Raw genomic sequence first — 16,168 nt, 5'->3', positions numbered from 1 at the left:
ATCCACCTAACTTGCACATCTTTGGACTGTGGGAGGAAACTGGGGCACTCAGCAGACACAGGGAGAACATGAAAACTCCACACAGGCAGTCGTTCAAGGGGGGAATCGAACCCAGGTTCCTGATGCTGTGAGGCAGCAGTGCTAATCACTGAGCCATTGTGTAATGAGTGGTCAATTTATAGAATAAGAGAAACTTGCACTTAATTCATTTGTCTGACCTGCCCTTGAAGAAGTCATCAATTATTGAAAGAGATATGATTTGATTACTTACGTGTGGAACAGGCCCTTTGGCCCAACAAGTCCACACTGGCCCTCTGAAGAGCAACCCACCCAGACCCATTCCCCTACATTTACCCCTTCAATTAACACTACGGGCAATTTAGTATGGCCAATTTACCTAACCTGCACAACTTTGGACTGTGGGAGGAAACCAGAGCACCCGGAGGAAACCCACACAGGTATAGGGAGAATGTGCAAACTCCACACAGACAGTTGTCAGAGGTGGGAATTGTACCCAGGTATCTGGCACTGTGAGGCAGCAGTGCTAACATAACATGCTTTTTTTTTAAACAGCACACTAATCATTACTAACCACCTTCAATGACCTTGAAAGGCTAACTTACTTGTGGAATATCAAATTTCTCCATTATAACATCAAAATATTGCATTAAAAATATGTTTTGCTTCTATTTAATTTTTTTTACCATTTATTGCGCTCTCTAAATTATAAGTGAAGGAATTTTGTACCTTTAACTTCTGTTCTATTTGTAAGAATATTTCAAATTGATTTGACTGGTTACCCTGTTTCAAGCAGCTGATCTCTGTAGATCCGCCTCTTTTAAAACTGGATTAAGATTAACTTTGGGGAAGAGGAAATCCTCCCCACTGAGATCATTAAATCTTTTGGGAAATGTTACGACTTTTGTTGGAGGAGTACACTGGACTGCGCCACAGCTGTACCAAAAGTGCAAATGTCTTAATCATCAAAAATGAATATTATTCCCTCTTTGTCACTGTTAACTGGAACAAAAGAGACTTTCACCAAGCATTTCAATAAACTGAAAATAGCATGTTTGTTACAGGCAGACCTATGCCTCAAACAAGTGATAGACTGATTATCAACACACACTGTTACTCACCCATCCGCCCCCCCCCCCCCCCCAAACATGCCTCTAGGCCATGACCTCTGCCAAATGTACTGAATTCATTTCTCAGCTTTTCCTCATTTAGCTTTCTAATTCTTTTTGAATCATTGGTTAAGAAAATATACTGTTGGTCTTCAATGCCCTGTTGACTTTGAATCTACATCTACTCGGAAAAGAAATGAAAACTAAACATTTATGAACACATGAAGGTGGCATGGTCGCTCAGTGGTTCGCACTGTTGCCTCAAAGTGGCAGGGACCAGGGTTCATTTCCACCCCCGCGCATATGTCTTTGTTGAGTTTGCACCTTCTCTGTGTCTGTGTGGGTTTTCTTTGGGGCCTCGGTTTCCACCCACAAGCCAAAGATGTGGTGGATTAGTGATGGGCAATGCAAGGTTACAGGGATAGGGTAGGTGGATTCTCGATGGGATGCTCTTTGAAGGATTGGTGTGGACTTGATGGGTCAAATGGCCTGCTTCCACAATGTAGGAATTCTATCGAACTTGGCATACTCTAGCAGAATCTAAACCATTAATTCAAATGATATGTCCATGCAAAGAATATTCACAGTTATATAAACTGTCTGGATCAAAGACAACAAATACTGGTCAAACAGAAGCCATATGCAGGATATTGCAGCTATCATTCACCATTTGCTTAGTAATATATCTTCATAGTGTATCATTTCTGTTAAGTATGATATATTTTTGTGAAACATTTCTATTCAAGTGAAGGGTTGAAATATTTGACTCCTCATCATTAACGTGATGTTTTCTGCCCAATGCTTGAATAGTCCACAGTCGTTTGCAGCATATATGAAATAGCTTTATAGATAAACAACTCATGCCATATCAGTTGTCGTGTTGAAAACAAAAATATTCCGGTTGCAAGTGTGAATTATTCATTTTCTGGCCGAGAGAGGTTGATTATTAATCCTTCACAATTCTCAACTTGTTCAAAACCGTACTTGCTTGAGTTATTAGACTTAATTTTCCATAAATCTAGTGAGTAATTAAAGTGCAAATAAAGAGAATCTCAAGGTGGATAAGTGTAAAATACCAAAACAACACATGTCAAGCTGATGGTAATTCACAATTCACTCTGGAACATTTGCACATTAGAAATGCTGCGCATTGTTCAGGTGCTATAATTATTACAGCAAAATCTGGAACAGTTGCAGTCACAGAGATGTCAAATGTGCACAACTTGCAAATTTATTTTGGCTAGGTCGTATTAATAAATTGCTCTTTACTTCAGTTACTTAACAGCAAATGCCGGAAAAAGCATTTTTAATTGAACTAAGGAAAGGTCTGGCATTAGGATGCATTATTTCAATTCTCATCTGTTTATCTCACAGGCTCCACATAAAGGGTTACAGTGGAACAGCCGGGAGAACCAGCAGCCTCAGCCCCTCTGGTACAAAATTTAGCACCAAGGATGCTGACAATGATGAATGCGGCTGTAAATGCTCCCAGATGGCATCCGGAGGTAAGACAGAAGAAGTTCATTCTCCCAGCTATCTATTGTTTGTACTGGGAAACTGCTATCAAAACAGTACAGTATCATCAGTGTGATCGCTTGTATAAGAGACCAGGAATGCTTCTGTAACAACATTCAGAAAACAGAAAGCAAAATCAATAGAGAAATATAAAACATTTTCCCTTCCCTCCATAATGATTCTGGTGAGCATGTTGCAGTTTCTGTGTCTTATGCTAATCAAGAAGTGAAATATCTCTTACTAGTAAATGGAAACATTTTGATTTGCATTGACCACTCTTGCCAATAAATTCTTATTCAGATTTGGCACAACTTAAGCCAAGAGCTAAGACTTCCTGCATTATTTTCTAATAGAGGCAGTGTAACCACAATCTAATAGTTGCTTTATAATATGAAATGATTGTCCTATTTTCCACGAAATCCCTCATTAATTCTCTGTGATATTGACTGTTTGGTGTTGAGATGTTCTGCTGCAAATTTGTATCCTGTATGTAACTGAATGTGCAAACAGTTAAACTCACATCAATGAGTATATTACATCTGTCTTTATTGAAGAAGAGAAGGCTGCCAATGTTACACCAAAGGAGGTGGTAATAGGGAAATTGGATTGGATTATAACTGAAAAAAGTGAGACATTTGAAAGCTTGGTAATGCTCAAAATGGAAGGGGCACCATTCCATTCCATTTAAATGCAGCCTCCACTCATCTCCAAACCCAGCTTCTTAGATCCAGGAACACTCAGCCAATAAATTGCACACAAAGATTTATTTTGGTGGCAGGAATGAAAGGTGGAAATATAAACAAATGATATAATTTTAGACAAGTTTCAGGAATAGAAAGAGCTGGGGGTGTATATACATGATTCTTTGAAGAAGGTGTGATAAATCAAAAAAAAAGGTGTAGGTGGATTCCTGACTTTATAATTAGAAGCATATTTTATCAAAGTAGGCAAGTTACACTCAGCATTTATAAAACACTGCCTCTGCCCTCGCTGCAATATTCTGGGCAATACATTCCAGGCAAAAATGTTAAGGAATGAGAGAGGGTGCAGAAGAGATTCACTGGAATGGAAACAGGGATGAAAGTCTCTGAGTGAGATTGTTGTTATGAACATAGATGCTCATGTAAGAAACACGAACGGGGTAGACCATTCAGCCCATCCAGCCTGTTTCACTATTCAATAAGTCATGGCTGATCTGATAGTGCTGTGAATTTCACATTCTCATTGGTCCCCTGATTAGTTTTGAATCCCTTGCTTAACAATCCCTTATCTACCTCTTATCTAATGTTTGAATCCCTTATCTAACTCTGATTTAAAAATATTTAATGATCTTGCTTCTCTCTGAGACAGAATTCCAAAGTTGGGAAACTGTCTGTGAGAGAAAAAATACTCTACTCATCTCTGTTCTAAACGGACAAGACCTAATTTAAAACGATACCCCCTTGTTCTGGACTGATGCAAAAGAGGAAGTATCATTTTGCACCCATTTTATTAATGCTATTCAAGATCTTATTCACTTCAATCCTTACACGTATCTTCTTTCACTTTTCTAAACTCCAGTGGAAGCTCAGTTTGTCCAATTTATCTTCATAAGGCAACCAACTCATCCAAGGTTTCTATCTCATATATCTTCTATTCAGTAATATCATACCACGTTCAAACTTCCGTTCCAGAGCTGAAAGGATGGTGTTCTCATCAATACGCTCTGTAAACCACTCGAGGATCCACAAAAATGACACACAGATGAATTGATATGAAAGTTGCTGTCAGGCACAACTTCAGAATCCCACATAGCACAAGACAAATTAGAGGGAATGTAGGTTTTCATACATTCTGTTTGAAACTGAGATAAATATAAATGGATCCTGAATTTAAATTTTAGCAGTTTGACAGTTTGTCAGGTATTAATTCGCATTGGATTGGATGTACACTTTATTCCACTTGACTATTTCTGGCTGGAAAGAATGAATCATAAGCCTTAAAATATGTTCTCGCTGTTTTAATTTTACACAATAACAGAATTCTGTAATATTTTTCCTGAAAAAAATAAATATACAGTGGAGCTAGAATATCACAGAAATAAACTTCTTCAAATCATGTATTGCTAAATTAGCCATTGCAATATCGTCATCAGTAATTGCTCACTGTTGACCTAACTGCATGCCAATGGTATCAAGCTGAATCAGCCACTATAAGCACAGAAATGGTTTAATTGTGACTCATAATGTTTTCAATATTAAATTATGAAGCAATGCCAAAGTAAATTTGAAAGGTTTCTTCAGATTCAAATGGCTTATGTTTCATCATCATTCTTCTCAACCATTTATGCCTTGGAAGGCTTTGACTTCAGTTCAACCTTTACTCACTCCTTCCTCAATCAGTCCTTCTGGTGTGAGCCCTATCTTCACTCCAAGTCTATGGGGCATGTCGTTTGCACAACCAGCTGCACCATTCATCACAGTGTGATCATCTCATTATCAGGTCTCAAACATTATCGCTCTTCCTGGCTAAAACCACCCATTTCTCAAATCACCTTTTGAGATCAATGATAATCATCAAATTCTTTTGTTGCTACCAGTTAATTATTTTAGGATTAACCAAATTGTGTCCTATTTAAGGTTTATAACACCACATATACTCCATTCCAGAGACTGACACATTCCATTTCTGTGTTATCAACTAATTCTCTCCCAGTCAGTCCGGCTGACAGTGAAACATTCATCCACTCTCTTCTCACCACCAGCATCAATTATTTCACTGTTTCTTCTGACAAAGTTTCATCCTCCACCCCCTAGGAATGTCAATACGTTGAAAGCATTGCTGCCTGTATCCTATCCCTCATTAGGTCCAGCTCACAGGTCATCCCTATCTTTTCCAGCACGTATTCACTCCTGGTGTTCCAAAGTTAAATTCTCAAGTGTATGCTTAAACTGTTCAAGATCTCACTCCTCCTTAACTGAATGTATGATCTTTCAGCCTTACAGACCTACAGTACTTATGTCAATCTAATATTGGCTTCTTGGGCATCAACTCCCTGGCATACTCTTTTCAAGCAACAGTGCCTTCAGTTGCGAGGGCTCCATGCATTGGAATTCTTCACTAACTCCTGTCCCTCTTCTGTACCCTCTTTTCTTTTAAGATTCTCCTGAAAACTGACCCTTCACTATGGGTTAAGTCATTCCTTCTAATAACGTTTTTATTAACTCATCATCTATTTCTCAGCAGCACCCTGGAATATTTTTGTGCATGAAAGGCACTTGTATGTCATGCAGGTGATTGTTGTACTTTTGGATATCCTTGAACTTCTCAGCTAGGTTATTGTCCTGCAATTAATCCAGGAAATGTTACTACTCTGTTTTTATATTATTTATTCATGGCATTTGGGCAATCCGGCTTTCTCTAATTGCTCTGGAGAAGGTGGCAGAAAGTGAACCAGTCTCAGTGAATCCACAGTGCTGTTAGGGAAGGAATTGGAGAATTTTGACCCAGCAGCATCGAAGGAGTCAGGATGGTGTGTGGCTTGAAGGCAAACGTTCAGACAAAGTTCCCTCTAATTTTCATTCTGTCTACATGGGTCTTTGAAGTCCAAATGTGGCAGCGAATTCCAAAACCTGCAATCAATGCTGCAACCAGAACGCCAATAGTCATGTGCAGAACCTTAGATAGAACGTTGTTTGCAGGCAGTGGCCTTCCATGCTTCAGCTGCTGTTGACAGTTTAGGTGATCAAGGATACGGATTTGGAAGATGCTTTTGGGGCATGCAGACACAGGGAGAATGTGCAAACTCCAAACAAAGAGTCACCTGAGGTGGGAATTGAACCCGGGTCTCTGGTGCTGTGAGGCAGCAGTGCTAACCACTGTGCCACTGTGCCGCCCAAACCATATCATTAGTGATGCACAAAATATTTTCACGTTCTGCAAAAGTCTTATCCAGTCAGTTCAATTGTTTTTGTCCTTTTCTTCTCCCAGTTGAATTACATCCTACATCCCAACTTCAGTTTTATACATCCTTATAACATCTTAAGAATGCCTGTAAACATTAGATGATTAGAATATACCATCTTTAGAAATAGAACCAATAGGAAACCATTTCCCAACCAACCATACCCCCTCATAGATCCTGCTCCACTATTCAATAAGATCATAGCTAATCTGATTAAGTCCATTTCTTTTTCCCTGGCTGCCTCCCACGACTCATGACACCCTTCCTATTGCTCCTTAACAACAGATATCGGACCCAATCACCTCTGAGAATATTAACTAATCTAAGTAAATCCAGAATTTCTTCCATGTTTCAGTTTTCTCTGTTATTTATAAACTAACAATCATATAGATGGTTCTTAAGTTTGCTTTTGAAATATTCAGTCCATTATCTTGCTGGTATTGATATACAATTTATGAATCTATGTTTCACTGTATTGAATATTGGATACCATATAAAGTTGTTTCTAACTGAGTTGGACCATTAGAACATTCACTTCTTGATACCCGTCAGCACTTCATAAGTTTCATCCTATATCTGTCTTTGCAATGTGGGATTGGCCTTTGTAAAGTCCAGTGACTTGTTCACTTTTTGTACATTTAAGTCTAAATAGAAACTCTGTGGATATTAAAATACACTAATTATTCAACTGATGGAATGTGTATTCATCTTTTGTCACTACCAGCAATTACAGTTTTTTTAAAAAAACATTGTCTGTCATTTGCAAATTCCAGGTCCCTGCTATGTTCTTAGCTGGTTCCCTGAATTTCCTCTTTCTACCATGCTGCCATGTCTACTTACAACAATATTCATTTACGATTTCCTCCTTCACTCGTCTGATCACTATTTTGACATGCTACAGAAAATTTACATTCTTTTTCCCAGTGGACTTCCTTAGCCTTCTCTCTGCAGATTTTGTTGACCTCATTCTCATTGTTTTGATTTGTTAATTAATCATGGTCACTTTTATTGACCTCTCTTTGTCTTTTTTATTTTGCCTGCATGTTTCTCATTATGTCTTTCAAAGTATTCTTCTTGTACTGAATGGTGATATTACGAGACAATCACTCCTCTCAATCTGTGTTAGTCTTCCTTTACATCTTGGCATTTTAAAATTTCAAACCTGGTTGCTAGCCCTCAGCAGTACTGATCCCTGATTTGTGTTAAAATAATACTGTGTTACAGTTTCCATCACCTGGACTGATTGAGTTCCATTTTCTTTGTGCTACCAGAGTCATTTACTATTGCAAAGCAAAATCAGCAGCTGCCTCTTGAGGCCCAGGGCTGTGGGTCATGAAGCAATTTTACATTATGTTTGCCAATCTAACATAATATCACTTGGTTGAAATTCTCCAAGAATACATCCATAGTCTTTTTGCAATCTCTTTGCCTCTTCAAGTATTCTGACTTGCTACAGATTTTGAGTCAGTAGTTTATATTACATTTACTACACAAGCAGCACCAACTTTCAAGATGGAGGCAGAGTAGGACTCCTGAGCCGCTCCTAACTCATCTGCTCCATCCATTTCTTTTCTATTTTTCTCTCTCTTTTCACACTTTGTTTCTACTTTTTACATCCTATCCTTGGGCAGCATTAGTGATGTCCAGGGTGAAAGCCAACGTGGAGACATGGCCTCAAGCTGAAGCCTGGCAGGGTCTGGTTTTGAAGGAGTGTTATTCTGATCATTTATTTCTCTACTTTTATCATTTATTGCTGGACTTCTTATTCCTTTATTTTTCTAATTTTTTTCCTCTAAGAATTTGTACTTTAGTTTCTGTACCTCGGTACTTTGGTGTCTAAGATAGCGCTGTAAGTGGTGACTCGTAAATTTTTCACTGTACTCGTGTTAGAACATGTGACAATTCTAATGTTTGCAGTAAAGTACTGCCATCCTTTATACTCTTTCAAACGCAAAAGTAACAAGGGGTGAGACAGCTTCTAGTAAGAAAAACACAACCAAATGGGCAAAATAAACTTATAAAACATGAATGGCAACTTTTTGAACCTAGATAACATTGTCCAGGGTGGCCATACACTCCAGACTCTGTGGTGCCAACCTACCTCTGAAGTTCTCAATTGCGCTGGTGGGCATTGCACGCTCCTATTCAATGGACCCCCAAGCATGAACGTGAAGAAGTCAGGTACTCTGACCCCCTGTACAGCTCACTCCACAATCCTCCTTTCCATGCTGGGTGTAAGGGTCTATCTGAGTAACAGCGAAGGAGGAAAAAACACAAAACACGAGTCAGCACATCTACAAGTTCACTGATGACACCTCTGTTGTAGAGTGGGTATCAAGCAATGACGAGACAGAATATAGGAAATAGATAGAGTGCTTGGTGATGTGATGTGATGCAAAGATAACAATCTCTCCCTAAGAAGATGATCATTGACTTCAGGAGGCAAGAGGGAGCTCACACTCCAATCTACATCAATGAAGCTGAGGTGGAGAAGGTCAAGAGCATCAAGTTCCTCGGAATGACAATTGCTGGACCCCCCCAATGGATGCAAGGGTCGAGAAGGCAGAACAATGTTTCTTCTTCCTCAGGAGACTAAGGAAATTCGGCATGTCCACAAGGACCCTCACCAACTTTTACAAATGCACCACATAAAGCATTTGTCTGGATGCATCATGGCTTGGTATGGCAACTGGTCTGTCCAGGACCATAAGAAACTGCAGAGAGTTCTGAACACAGCCCAGACCATCATGCAAACCAACCTCCCAAACACTGACTTCATCTACCCTCTCACTGCTGTGGAAAGGCATGAAATATCATTAAAGATCCCTCCCAGCTTGGTTATAATTTCTTACAACATCTTCCATCAGGCAGAAAAGTTTGAGCACACCCATAAACAGGTTCAAATACAGCTTCTTCCCTGTTTGTATAAGACTTCGGAATGGACCTCTCACATTACAAATCTAATCTTGATCTTTGCAGCCCATAACTTTGTATTCCTCATTCTGTTCAATCACCCAATGATCTTTGTATGTTATGATCGACCTGTACTGCAAGCAAAACAAAACTTTTCACTGTACTTAGGTGCATGTAACAATAAGAAATCAAATCAAATCAAATAGAATGTATGTATTGCACAATAGCAATAGGTGCAAGTTACATTGGCTGATTAGACATAGCTACAATACATCATGAGGCAATGGTGGTGCGTTTGTTTCCATTGGGATCTCAAGTTAGACGCCTCCCTTCTCCATTCCAACTTTATTATGTTGTCAGATTGCATGAATATTACTAAAGTTTCCAATTTTAACTGTTTGTAAGTCATTACTCTATGCAATGTTTCCCCACAAACTTCTTTGCTATTCCCAATGCTTCCCCCCCCCAAATCGGCTGCAGACATTCTGAATGGGGAGGGTGAACAGCCAGTTGTCATGGTGCATATAGGCACCAATGATATAAATAAAAATCAGGATGAGGTCCTACAGGCAGAATTTAGGGAGTTAGGAGCCAAGTTAAAAAGTAGGGCCTCAGTGGTAGTAATCTCAGGATTACTACATGCTAGTCAGAGTAGAAATGACAGAATAGGCAGGATAAATGTGTGGCTTGAGGGATGGTGTCAGAGGGAAAGGTTCAGATTTTTGGGACATTGAGATAGGTTCTGGGGAAGGGACGACTATTACAAATTGGAAGTACCTGCACCTGGGCAGGACTGAACCAATGTCCTTGGGGGTGCTTTTGCTAACGCTGTTGGGGAGGATTTAAACTAATGTAGAAGAAGGATGGAAACCAAATGAGGAGGTTAGTGGGCAGGAAGGAGGTAGTAATTAAAGTTTGTAAGGAAACTAGATCAAGAAGTCAGCGTGACTAAAGGTAAGAATAGGCATGGAGCAGACGAAGATTGCATTGTCTGAGGTGCATTTGTTTTAATGCAAGAAGTGTGATAGGTAAGACAGATGAATGCAGGGTAGCATGGTGGCTCAGTGATTAGCACTGCTGCCTCACAGCACCAGGGACCTGGGTTCAATCCCACTCTTGGGCGACTGTGTGAAATTTGCTCATTTTCCCTGTGTGTGTATGTGATTCCCCTTGGGTGCTCTGGTTTCCTCCCACAATCCAAACATGTGCAGACCAGCTGAATTGGCCTTGCTAAATTGTCCATAGTGTTTGATGCAACAGTTAGAGGAATGAGTCTGGGTTGGTTACTTTTCAAAGTTTCAGTGTGGACTGGTTGGGCCAAATGACCTGTTTCCATACTGTAGGGAATCTAACCTTAAAAAAAATTAGGCCTTGGATTAGTACCTGGGAGTATGATGTTATTGCTATTACTTAGGCTTGGTTGAGGGAAGGGCATGATTGGCAACTAAATATCTCATGATATTAATGCTTCAGGCAGGATAGAAAGGGAGGTAAAAGGGCTGGAGGAGTTGCATTACTGGTCAGTGGGGATATCACAGCTGTGCTGAAGGAGAGCACTATGGAAGACTCGAGAAGTGAGGCAATATGGGCAGAGCTCAGAAATAGGAAGAGTGCGGTAACAATGTTGGGGCTGTACTACAGGCCTCCCAACAGCGAGCGTGAGATAGAGGTACAAATATGTAAACAGATTATGGAAGGATGTAGGAGCAACAGGGGTGGTGGAGATGGGAGATTTTAATTTTCCCAACATTGATTGGGATTCACGTAGTGTTAGAGGTCTAGATGGAGCAGAATTTGTAAGGAGTACTCAGGAAGGTTTTCTAGAGCAGTATGTAAATAGTCCAACTCAGGAAGGGGCCATACGAGACCTGGTGCTAGGAAATGAGCCCAGCTAGGTGTTTGAAGTTTCAGTAGGGATTACTTTGCGAATAGTGATCACTATTCCGTACGTTTTAGAATACTCATGGACAAAGACAGGAGTGGTCCTAAAGGAAGTGTGCTAAATTGGGAGAAGGCCAGCTATACCAAAATTCTGCAAGGGTTGGGGAATGTAGATTGGGAGCAGCTGTGTGAAGGTAAAACCACATTTGATATGTAGAACGCTTTTAAAGAGAGTTTCAAGGAGTGCAGAAGAGACATTTTACTGTGAAAATGAGGGATAGAAATGGCAAGATTAGGGAACCATAGATGATAGGTGAAATTATGAGACCGGCTAAGAGGAAAAAGAAAGCATACATGAGGTCTAGGCGACTGAAGACAGATGAAGCTTTGGAAGAGTATCAGGAATGTAGGACGAATCTGAAATGAGGATTTAAGAGGGTTAAAAGGGGTCATGAGACATCTGTAGCAAACAGGGTTAAGGAAAATCCCAAAGCCTTTTATTCATATATAAGGCACAAGAGGGTAACGAGAGAAAGGGTTGGCCCATTCAAGGACAAAGGAGGAAGGTTTTGCATGGAGTCAGAGAAAATGGGCGAGATTCTTAATGAATACTTTGCATCGTTATTCACCGAGGAGAGGGACATGATGGATGTTGAGGTTAGGGATAGACTTTTGATTACTCTAGGTCAAGTTGGCATAAGAAAGGAGGACATGTTGGGTATTCTAAGAGGCATTAAGGTAGACAGGTTCCCAGGTCCGATGGAATCTCTCCCAGGTTACTGAGGGAAGCGAGCAAAGAAATAGCTGGGGCCTTAACAGACATCTTTGCAACATCCTTGAACATGGGTAAGGTCCCGGTGGATTGGAGAATTGCTAATGTTATTCCCTTGTTTAACCAGGTAATTATAGACAGGTGAACCTGATGTCAATGGTAGGGAATCTGCTGGAGAAGATACTGAGGGATATGATTTATTTCCATTTGGAAGAAAATGGGTTTGTCAGTGATAGGCAACATGATTTTGTGCAGGGAAGGTCACGTCTTACCAACTTAATAGAATTCTTTGAAGAAGTGTTTTAGATGATATATAAATGGACTTCAGTGAAGCATTTGATAAGGTTTCCCATATAGGCTGTTGGAGAAAGTGAAGTCACATGGGGTCCAGGGTGTACTTGCTAGATGGATAAAGAACTGGCTTGGCAAGAGAAGACAGAATAGTAGTGGAAAGGAGTTTCTCAAAATGGAGAACAGTGACCCGTGGCATTCCACAGGGATCTGTGCTGGGATCACTGTTGTTTGTAATATACATAAATGATTTGGAGGAAGGCATAGGTGGTCTGATTAGCAAGTTAACACTATGATTGGTGGAGTAGCAGATAGTGAAGGGGACTATCAGAGAATACAGCAGAATATAGATAGATTGGATAGTTGGGCGGAGAAATGACAGATGGCGTTCAATCCAAGCATATGCGAGGTAATGCATTTTGGAAGATCCAGTTCAAGCGTGAACTATTTGCTAAATGGAAAACCCCTGGAGAAAATTCATGTACAGAGATATCTGGGTGTTCAGGTCCATTGTTCCCTGAAGGTGGCAATGCAGGTCAATAAAATGGTCAAGAAGGCACACGGGATCCTTCATCAGATAGGGTATTGAGTACAAGAGTTGGCAGGTCATGTTACAGTTGTATAAGACTTTAGTTCAGCCACATTTGGAAGACAGCATACGTTTTGGTCACCACATTACCAAAGGATGTGGATGCTTTGGAGAGAGTGCAGAGGACGTTCATCAGGATGTTGCCTGGTATGGAGGGTGCTAGCTATGAAGAGAGGTTGAGTAGATTAGGATTATTTTCATTAGAAAGACAGAGTTTGAGGGGGGACCTGATTGAGGTCTACAAAATCATGACAGGTATAGCTTTTCTTTCCCAGAGTGGGGGACTTAATTCCTAGGGGTCACGAGTTCAAAGTGAGAGGGGAAAGGTTTCGGGGAGATATTCGTGGAAATTTCTTCACACAGAGGGTGTTCGGTGCCTCGAATGCGTTGCCAGCGGAGATGGTAGAGGCAGGCACGATTGTGTCATTTAAGATGTACCTAGACAAATGCATGAATAGGGAGGGAGCAAAGGGATACAGATTCTTGGAAAATAGTCGACAGGTTTAGATCGAGGATCTGGGTCGGTGCAGGATTGGAGGGCCAAAGGGCCTGTTCCTGTGCTGTAATGTTCTTTGTTCTTTGTTCTTTTTCTCTCCCAATTAACATTTATAAATTCAAACATTTGTTTACAATTATGTTTACCATTACCCCATTTCCCCAAAAGTTTCTGTCTTCACAAATTCAGTCTGTCCCAATGTTCTCGAATAGGTTCTTTCAATGAACTCGCATTTATTTTCTCATAATCTCCATTTTCTGGCATACATTGTCTGGTGTCTATTATCTCATTGTTTTGTTTAAAATAAAATACAACTGTTTTCCAATCCTGACAATCTTGTGTCATTATAGATTTCACAATGAGTTATGAGATCTTGAATTTCATTTGTGATTTCTTACACTATGAGTCTCCAGTGTATCTTTTCCATAAACATCATCTCAAAGGGAAGCTGGAGTAAGTGGACTGCTTGCAGAACTGTCAGGAGAAAGAAAACACACTCCATTATCACAACATTCAGCTGCTCTATTCTGAATTGTAACCACTGCAGTCAGATGATAAATAAATAAGGTAAGTGTGTGGTTAGGGCAGCTGGTTAACATGCCAGATAAGTAGGATGCCAGGTTGGATAGAGTGCCAAAATAGCTAGGGGTTAGGGTGTCAGGTAGGTAAAGTGTCACATGGGGTATATTCCTGAGTTAGATGCCAGGTAGGTATGATGCCAAATGGTCAATGGTAGATTTCTAGGCTGAAAATGTGTCAAGGTGTAAGATAATAAGGAGGCCAGACAATTGAGAATGTTTACTTTGGTGAGGTGGGTGGTTGATATTGGCTCCAGCGGAGCTGGGGTGGATGGATGTTATGTTCTAGGGCAGTTGAGCTTGACAGTGGTTGAAACGGAATGTTGGGTTTCACGGGTAAAGTCGGAGACAGATTGGGTACAGAATGAGTAAAGTTGGGGCAAGCCCAAAGTGAAGGAAATAGTTGCAGGTACACAGCACAAAAAGATCCAGAAAGTGGAAGATCCAGAAAGGGAGATGGTGTGAATGTTTGTCCTGGGGATGTGAGGAGGGAAAGTGGGCAGATTGTGTTCAGAGTGGGGAAGGGTGAGCTGTCTCCAGGGAGACCAAGTCCTCTGGGGGTGAGGGAAAGACAGATTGTTTCTGGAGGGGGAGAAGGGGATAGTGGCAGATCTGCAGCAGAGAAGCAGAGTATTGGATCCAGGTTGGGGCAATGATTTCAGGTCCCAGAGAACATGCCAAATCAACATCTGAGGAGTGTAGGTGGTCTGGGGTAGGTATATTGTGGGATGTATGAGATAAACATGATGTCAGTTGAAAAATTATTGAGTAACTATATATTTAATGGTCTAACATTTTCTTAGTAATCGTTTACTTAATTTCATTGGAATCCTCTGAATTCTCCAATTTAAACACAGGCCTTCAGATAGATCAAGCATGGAGAGATTGCTCAGCATAATATTCAATTTCTTGGGCAATTTATTTGGAATTTGCAATGATGGGGATTCTACAGAGTCTCTTTGTGCTACTCCCATTTACTTTGAAACAATGACTGTCCGGCCATCAGAAGATCCAGGCCACCACTCATTGGTCATATGGCAATAAGTCATCTATGATTTTGTCTTGCTGTTGGTGCTCAATGTATTTATTCCCAGCTAATTCACTTGAGTTTTGATCCTTCAGTGCAATATTGGTGAATGACAGTACATTCTTCGTCATGCTTTCATTCTTGTCAAATTTGTTTCAGCAGTTTTTGACTTGATGGTCACTGAGCAGTTGAGCAGAATGTATTTTTCTATTGGTTTGCACTTGACTGGTTGTTTGGCAATAGTTTGTTCCTGGACCAGTTATTCCCTTGGAATGAGTTGAACTTGTGCTGTTGCAAGAATATTGAGGTCAAGACATGCATCAGGCTCAGAAATGAGAAGTGTTGATTGTGAATTATAAATACATTGGTAATTCTCTCAGTTTTTTTGTGTGACAGAGTACCTTGTTGCATGTCTTTAATATTGAGAGCTATGCCATGTCATTTCATTTTTGAATACTGCTACCTCCATTATTTTCAACCATGGTATTCAATCTGTTAAGACTGTGGCACTCATCTCTGCCTAACTGTTAAAACTGATGAGATATCCATTGCCATAATCAGGTTCTGCCAAGCTCAAATTGGTTGAATACCAATTTCCTCTAAATGTGTCTTGGTTGTCTTTCCTGATAGTGATAGCTCTTTTGCATTAACATGTTTGTATAAGTAAACATTTGTTTTTTGCTGCTCTGAAATTGCTTCCTCCTTCAACACATCTTCAGAAGTGATCTTTAATTTTCCCAGACATGGTATTCCTTTGTCATAATTGAGCACTACTTAAGCTTATGAGGCTTTTGTTCCACAGTGCTGAGACTGGCTTTTAGTATCTCCTGTTTGGCCTACACTTTCCATTAACCTGTGTTTAAACATTATGGATTCTGTTATGCCCATATGGTAAAGTCCTTTCAGAATTTAATTGCATGTTCCTTGTTCAGAATTTAATTGCATGCTCCCAACACAACTCAAATAGCTTCCTGCAGAGTCTTTGGACTGTGATCATTTAGCCAAATTGTCATGAATAATTCTAATAACAATGCTG

The 16,168-nt window shown here is 40.2% G+C and overlaps 1 protein-coding gene across 2 annotated transcripts in view; it reads left to right on the top strand.

Annotated features, from left to right (window-relative positions):
• The window catches only part of LOC122563725 (angiopoietin-2), a 243,994-nt gene that overhangs the window by 213,544 nt on the left and 14,282 nt on the right, over window positions 1-16,168 (top strand). For both annotated transcript variants that reach the window (XM_043717869.2, XM_043717870.2), the window contains one exon: window positions 2,502-2,632. In XM_043717869.2, coding sequence (XP_043573804.2) covers window positions 2,502-2,632 — 131 coding nt within the window. The remainder of the gene's footprint in view (window positions 1-2,501; window positions 2,633-16,168) is intronic.

This window comes from Chiloscyllium plagiosum, unplaced genomic scaffold (assembly GCF_037043375.1).
Source record: "Chiloscyllium plagiosum isolate Xiang-an unplaced genomic scaffold, Cpla_swu_hap1 HiC_scaffold_30, whole genome shotgun sequence".
Taxonomy (NCBI): Eukaryota; Metazoa; Chordata; class Chondrichthyes; order Orectolobiformes; family Hemiscylliidae; genus Chiloscyllium; species Chiloscyllium plagiosum.
The sequence above is the reverse complement of the archived record's forward strand: the minus strand, read 5'-3'. Positions and strand labels throughout refer to the sequence as shown.